The sequence below is a fragment of the Henckelia pumila genome, chromosome 4, assembly GCF_033568475.1.
Source record: "Henckelia pumila isolate YLH828 chromosome 4, ASM3356847v2, whole genome shotgun sequence".
Classification (NCBI taxonomy): Eukaryota; Viridiplantae; Streptophyta; class Magnoliopsida; order Lamiales; family Gesneriaceae; genus Henckelia; species Henckelia pumila.
In genome coordinates, this window is record NC_133123.1 from 151742510 (window position 1) to 151750445 (window position 7936).

Consider the following 7936-nt stretch of genomic DNA (forward strand, 5'->3'; position numbering starts at 1 on the left):
CATTTCTGTCATGAGGCTTCTTCTTTCTATCTGGACAATTCCTTTTATAATGACCCTCCTTATGGCAGTGAAAACATTTAAACTTTGATTGACTCTTGGACCTTGATCTTGGTTTAAAGTTCTTTTGTGACCTCTTCTTTGTTCTTCCACGTATCACTAGGCCTTCACCTTGTGGTTGAGAATCAAGATGAATCTTCCTTTGGAGTTCCTTTGCCCGTATAGCTGATTGTACTTCATCAAGTGATATGGTCTGCTCTCTGCCATACAACATGGCATCTCTTAGATTTTCAAAGGATTTTGGAAGAGCATTTAGCAGAATCAGTGCCTTGTCCTCATCTTCCAATTTCACTTCGATGTTCTCCAAATCATCCAAAATCTTTATAAAGACTTCTATTTGTTCTGTTAATGACTTGTCTTCACCAATCTTGAAACAATACAATCTCTGTTTCATATATAAACGATTTGCCAATGATTTGGTCATATAGAGGCTTTCGAGTTTAGACCACATAGCAGCTGGAGACGTCTCTCTTGCTACTTCTCTCAGTGGCCTGTCTCCTAAGCACAGTATAATCGCACTTAATGCTTTCTGTAGAGTCTGAGCCTTCTCTTTAGAATCTCCCGATATTGATTCTTCTCCCAGAAGAGCATCAGCAAGCCCTTGTTGGATCAAGATAGCCCTCATCTTGACTCTCCAAAGCCCAAAGTCGTTTACCCCAGTGAACTTCTCGATGTCGAATTTCATTCCTACCATTTCCGATAACGAATTCAAAGAATTTGTTCGCTTCCCACGGACGGCGCCAATTGTTGAACTTAATCACAAATCCAATCCTTTGATTCTCAGAAACATACAACACAATTCCCACGATGAACAGAAATTAAGAACAAGAAAGAACACTCAAGAACAATTTACGTGGTTCGACTCTTGTTGAGTCTACATCCACGGGAGGAATGATAATCTCTTTATTGATCAAGACAAGTATTTGAATACAAAGCTTTTCGATCCAAAAACAATCACAAAGAAAAACCAGAAAACTCAGAGAAATATTTCCAGCCTTTGTGATCTCTTCCCCTTTGGATTTCCTTCGTATTCTTCCTCTTTGATTGCTCTCACATCCCTTTGATTTATTCCTTCTATAGAGTATTTATACCAGCTCGATATAACTGATTCCTCTAAGATAAAATCTTCTCAATCAGGATAAGGTCCAATTGCCTCTTAAGCTTAAGAATAGTAACCAACTTCTTAACTGTTACAACTATTAACAGTTTTTGGTTATTATCCTCTTAATGCTTCCAGTTAAGCTTTTCTTGATTGATCCATTTAACTTTGAGAGACACACCTAACAAAATTTGACTATGTAAACGATAAAATTTTTGAAGAGACAATATACAAGACCAAAAATGCAATTTTCTCTATATTTTTATACAAACAAAACTTGTTGTAGCAGTAAAATTGCATGATTTTTTTCTTCTAATAATTGGGTTTTTATAATCTTTCTATAATTTATAGGATTAGTGACAAATTAAACAAAATTAACCACGTCAGAAAATATGAAAAAAATTTCTAAACAAAATAAATTGAAATGGGATGACAATATTGTTTTTATTTTTATTGTTGATTTTTTTTTTGGAAGAAATTAAAATATTTTATTGAATCCAAAAAATCATGACCATAGTACAACAATATGAATCATCAGTTCATCACACATTAATTGTCATAGGTACACATTCATGTAGGCTCCAAAAGCTATGAAATAATAGAGAATGGTCCAAACTATACAAAATATTATTCGAGATTTTGCGCAATAAAAACATCACAACCAGCTGACACAAACTGTGGTCCAAATCCATTTGTGAAATCCTATAAAGCTTTCACTAATTTTAAATGATTGATTTACTTTACAACAAATTACATTCTCAAGTTAAAAACAAGTGGCCAATTTGTCACTTTCCATGAAAGAGGCTCACTAGATATAGTAGTCATTGATTAAAGTTTTCTAAAATTTATAAATGTACAAAATTTCAAAAATTAAAATCCAATAATATCCTTCGTATCGACTTAAAAGCAAAAAGAATACCAAATGCATTTTGAGTCTATAATAGCATAATAATTATAACATATGATGAATGAATGAGTCTATAATTTCATCATAATTAATTATGTCAAAAATATGTAAAAATATATTGTTGTTTATGCTTCCCTACACTGCCCTACACTACACCTACTGCATGTTCCGTAGTTAGATTTATTAAGAAATAATTATTATTCACTTTGACAGGTAAAATAGGACACCAACCAAAGGAATTCGATGTGACAGTCAAACAGAAAATCTCACATTTTAAGTGTAATACTTATACTGTGTTTGTGTTTGGTAAATTGGATTTGGAGGGGATTTGATGAGATTTGGATTTGTAAATATTATTTTGGTATTTGACAAAATGAAAATTTAAGATGAGATTAGTATTTGATGAAATTGCATGAAATTTCATTTAAATAAGTGAAATTCTTACAAAATTGATCGAATTTCACGAGATTTCATGGGATTTGGTTTTATAAAAACAATAAAATTGTTTTTAATAATAAATTTATAAACTTTAGTTATAAATTTAAGTTTTTCTAACATTTTTTTTTACAAAATATCACTTTCATAAAATTTATGTTAGTAAATTTTAATATATTTTTTAACTTTTTTTCAAACACAAAAATGAAATTTGAATTCCATGAATTTAAAATTCAATTCCAATTTCAAGTGTTTCGACAGAAACTACTAATATTTTCTTTTTTCACAAATTTTCCGGGTACATATAGGGATTTTATTCCAACTCCGTATTTATTTTATTTTAAATCATTTTTAATATTTAATTTATTGTATAATTCAAATATTCGAAACACTTGGACATTATTTTCGATACATTTTAGATAACCATATTTATTCTATTTTCGATTTTCTCATAATCTATCCAAGTTCGACTAGTTTGATGTTCGCACGTAAGTGGGATACCTATCGTCTATCGGCTAGTAGCCCTAGCATCAACCGGCTAAATCTCACTATACAAAGAGATTTTTTATGTTATTATACCAGATGTGTTAAATTTAGATATCATTCACCGTTTATTAGATGTAAGGTTCCACAAATCATGTTCCAACCCCACCAGCTCGTCCCATGTCAATTATTAGCCATTATTATCATAATCCAGGTATCATATATTATATCTTAAAACAATTTATACATATATACACACACATTTCTTAAATGAAAGAGGATATACGATCATTTTGTAATCAAACCTATAATAATATCAAAATAGTTAAAAACACTTATTTCATCTATTATTTTATATATAGATAATATATTAAATCGTCCAATATATAGCAAAGGTTCATTCCCAAATTCACTTCATCCATGATCAGCAAGTCCTGAAATTTTTTAAATGATCCTTGATCTTGATGTGAAATGGTCCCTATATTTGTTTTTTTATCTCAAATTAAAACCCATACTAACAAATAATTATTATATTATAAATTAAAGGAAGGTACAAAATTAGATTAAAATATTACATATATATATATCATATTATTAATAGTATGTGACAAATATATTATAATTTATAACAAACAAAAAAAGTACAAAATCATCGCAAAACTCTATGCTATAGATCCATAGCCCAGACAGGGCCACATGAAGAGCAGAAACAAAGAGATGGAGACCCCAGTGAGTTTTGGGCCAACAATTCCCTCACATCATGTGCCCACTGAATTCCCCATTCTACCCCTCGCCCTCCCCCGTATTTACATCACACTGCATGCATTCGGGTTCTCGTCGCTGAACATCTGCGGCGGGTATGCTTGCATTTCGTAGACTGCCATCTGAGGGTAAAACTGGTAATTCTGCGGGTACTGGTAGTTGTAGAATTCGTTCCTCTTCATCTCCAGCTTCGACTCGTCCCCCTCCGCCGCCTCGATGACCACCGGCGACGGCGCCGGGGGCCCCACGCCGCCGGCCGAGGCGGCGGGGGTCTTTTCTTTGCCGGTTTCTTCGGTTTTCTTGGCGGCTTCTTTCTTCTCTCCTTCCTCTGCTTTCTTTTCCTCTTTCCCTTCTTTTTTCTCCTCTTCCTTCTTCTCCGGCTCGGTTTTGATGATCACGGCGTGTTTTCCGGTCCGTTTGTGGATGTAATCGGTGAGCTTTTCGGGTTCAAACACGCCTTTTACCACTACTTGTGAGCCTTTGAGGTCTGGTTCTACACTCTCCACTCCTATAAATCACAATATGCAATTCAATTCAATGACATTTTGTTTTTGGTTTCAAGAAATTAAATAATACTAAGTTACATTACACCTGTAAAGCCCAGATTCCGAGTGATATATATATAAATATAATGAATTAAATGGGAATCAATAGTCAACAAAGAAAGTCTAGATTGACCTGAGTTTGAATGGATTCAAACAAAGCATAAAGAATATGCAGATTCCCACAGTTTTTAAGAATAACGAATCACATGTAAAATATATACTAAATTTAGAGAATGAAACAAAGAGAAAAACAATCTCATCTTTGCAATCATCAAATCTAAAAAAGGTGGCAAAAAAAAATAAAAAAATCACACCTTTCATTTTCTGAATCCTCTTTCTGATTTCTTGAGCACAAGCTTCACAATGCATGTAAACTCCCAACACCACTGTAATCACAGGCAGCTGCACCAAAAAAAAAAAAAAAAACTCAGATTATATACTTATAATGATTTTTGTCATTAAATATTATTTTTTTGATTATATAATTTTCTTGAAAATGGGAAAAAAATAACTAACCTCCTCTTTTTTCTCTTCAAGTTTGACCACCTCTTTTTCTTCAGGTTTCTTGGCTTCTTCAAGCTTTGGGATTGGAGAAATAAGCTCCACAGGGCGGTGGCTCTTCTTCTGAACTCTCTCCAAAACCTTCAATGGATCTGCTTTCTCCCCTTTCACTATCACTTTACTGCTCCTGCAATCTGTTATCACCTCCTCCACACCTTTAAAAAAAAAAACCCAACAAAAATTCAGAAAAATAAACAAGAAAAATGAAACAAAAATCCCAGAAAAAGAAAGCTCGGATCTGGGCTTTTTTTTTTAATCACCTTCGAAGCCTTTGAGACACCGGCGGACTTTCCTAGCACATCCCTCACAATGCATGTACACCTTCAACACAATCTCCTGCGGCGGAGGAGGCGGCGCCGCCGCCTTAGGCCCCTCCGGTTTCTTATCCTCTTTCTTCTCTTCAGACGCTGGCTTCTCCGCCTTGGGGGGCTCTTCTTTCTTCTTATTCTCCTCCTCCTCCACCTTCTTCCCAACTTCCTGCGGCTTCTTTGCCTCTTCCTGTGAAAAATACATAAATTAAATTAAAACAGGAATAAAATTTAAAAAAATGGTGGGAAAGGAAAGAGAATGAGACCTCTCCCATTGGGTCAATCTCCGGTGAAGAAATGGATCTGTGAACTTGAGAAATTAAATTAAATATATATATAAAAAGAAAAGGAGAAGAGGAAACACACAGAGACACGTTGGAGTGGGTGTTCTTCAAACAGCAGTGTGATAATTATAGAGATAGATATATACAAAGAGAGAGAGGCAGTGAAACAGAGACAGCGTCATCATGGAGTGACGTGGCTCGTTTTATAGTAAGTGTGGCACGTGCACTTAATTACTTACGAGAAAATTCGTGTCATCTATTTCTTTTTTTTTTTTCTAGAAAATTCTATTTTTGGAAAAATTAATTAATTAATATCGTTCGATAACAAAAAAAAGTTATGTTTTTGGTACAAAGTGTATTTGATTTGGTTGGTAATTTCAAAGATAAGTAATTTGTAATTTGGGTATGTAATTTTTATTGTATAATAATTTTCGTAATGTAAAGAGAAAATTACGTTTAGCTAGTAATCGGTTGCATGCGTGTATAAGTTGTTTTTTGTTTTTTTGTAATATATTTTAAAAGTTTTATTTTTTAATCTATTTTAAAAGTTTTATTAAAGTACACATGAATTTTATTTTAGTCATTGAAGACTTCACTAGCATTAATTTCTCGTTATAACTTAGGAAATCAGACAGAATTCGGTGTGAAACGTGACGAATAAATCATGCTCACTTTTATCAGTTTATGTGCATAAAAAATTATTTATAAACTTATCGTGTTAAAATTTTTTGGTTATATTAAAAAAAACATTGTGAGATGTTTATTACAATAATTTAATAATAAAAACTCATACTTGGTCTTCGGGTAAATTTTTTTAGAGGATGTATAATTAATCCGAACCATAAAATATTTTTTTATTCAATAAATATTATTTTTTTTATTATAAATATGATTCGATAGACTCATATTATGAATATGATCAAGTTCAGAGTATACTATTTAGAATTTGAACATTCCGGACTTGATCCTCGAAATTCCATTAAACAATATAATATAACGCGGTTAAATTTCATTGATGTCTCATTATAGTTTAGGGAACAAAACAGTAGGATTTGGTGACAAATAATTTTCACTTTTGTATTCGGGTCTTGATTATTATCTTTTATACATATATTCATTATTATTATTGTTGTTGTAAAGTTTTGAAGAATCTCTATGAGTTTCAATAATCATTCTATTTCTCACTTTTTACAATGGTTATTATAATGATTATTCTAAGTAAATAAAAAGGTTCCAGTTTTTTTTTAATGTCTTGGAGGAGATTATTATAATTGAATATGTCGAATTCGAGACACAAAAAGTCAGATAAATTATAAATCATAGACTCAATTCTAGTAAATTTATCAAGTCTTGATGAATAAATTAATCTTCGGATTGTCAACGATAATTGTAAATTTGTAAAATTTTAAGGAATATTGGTCATTGGATACTTATTATAGTATGTCATTCGAGATTGTAAATAAATGACATCATGCACATTGCACAAAACTTAAAAGAATATTTATTCAGTTATTTTGAGAAGAAAATTATTTTTATTTTTTTAAAAAAAATGAGTTGTTAAAGTAAATTAGGGAAGCATTAATTTAATATAAATTAATATCGAATTAGCAAAATCATAATAAACTATTATTTAGATGCGTGCATTACGTGATTTTATGGTGTTCATGAAAAAAATAAATGGTAAAATTTAAAAATAAAAAATATATAGCGTTTTACAAAAGTGAGTGATATTTTCGTAAATAAGAAATAAAAAAAGATACAAAGTGAGTGTTGTTTTAATAAATAAAATAAAATATCAAAGGTTAAAAAGAGAAAGTGTATAAAATAAATAATTTATTTAATAAATTTGATTTTTTCATTATTAAATTAAGACATAATCGTAACTTCATTTTATATTTCATAACTTCAACGATTAATGAAAAAAGCATTTAATTAAATAGACTTTACTATAATATAATAAGATAAATACAAAATGCTATTGAATAAGCAATTATCAAAATTTTACTTTTATTATCTTAACCACCGGTGGGATAAAGTGATAAACACTTCTCTTGTTAAAGATCGAATCGACGTGGAAGTGGTAAAATCCGCTACGTATAGTGTATTAATTAAAAAGATTAATGTTACATATAATATATATACACTTTCTGTTGTGGATATCTACACAATTTAATTTTATAGATTAAAATGTATGAAATTTAAAAACCTAGAATAAACGTGACGAATATAATATATATATATATATATATATATATATATATATATATATATAGTATGAAGTCAAGTAAGAATTATGATTGTAATAATAGTAGTATTCAATATAGTATGAAGTCAAGTAAGAATTATGATTGTAATAGTAGTAGTATTCAAATAGATGAAGAAGAAGAAATACATGTTGATAGAAATCAAGAAAGTTTAAATTGTAAAGAAATACAAATAGCTCAAATCGAACAAAGATTACAAAATTGGTCAATTCCTAAAATAAATTATAAAAC

General features: G+C 30.7%; 1 protein-coding gene across 1 annotated transcript; it reads right to left on the bottom strand.

Annotated features, from left to right (window-relative positions):
- Nucleotides 1-3496: 3496 nt before the first annotated feature.
- On the bottom strand, nt 3497-5607 carry LOC140864315 (heavy metal-associated isoprenylated plant protein 7-like). The gene is made up of 5 exons (XM_073268419.1): nt 5424-5607; nt 5110-5347; nt 4805-5004; nt 4603-4690; nt 3497-4251 (listed from the first exon to the last, which is right to left on the bottom strand). The coding sequence occupies exons 1-5, from the start codon at nt 5430-5432 to the stop codon at nt 3788-3790; spliced, it is 999 nt and encodes a 332-aa protein (XP_073124520.1). The 5' UTR covers nt 5433-5607; the 3' UTR covers nt 3497-3787.
- Between the last annotated feature and the right edge of the window lie 2329 nt (nt 5608-7936).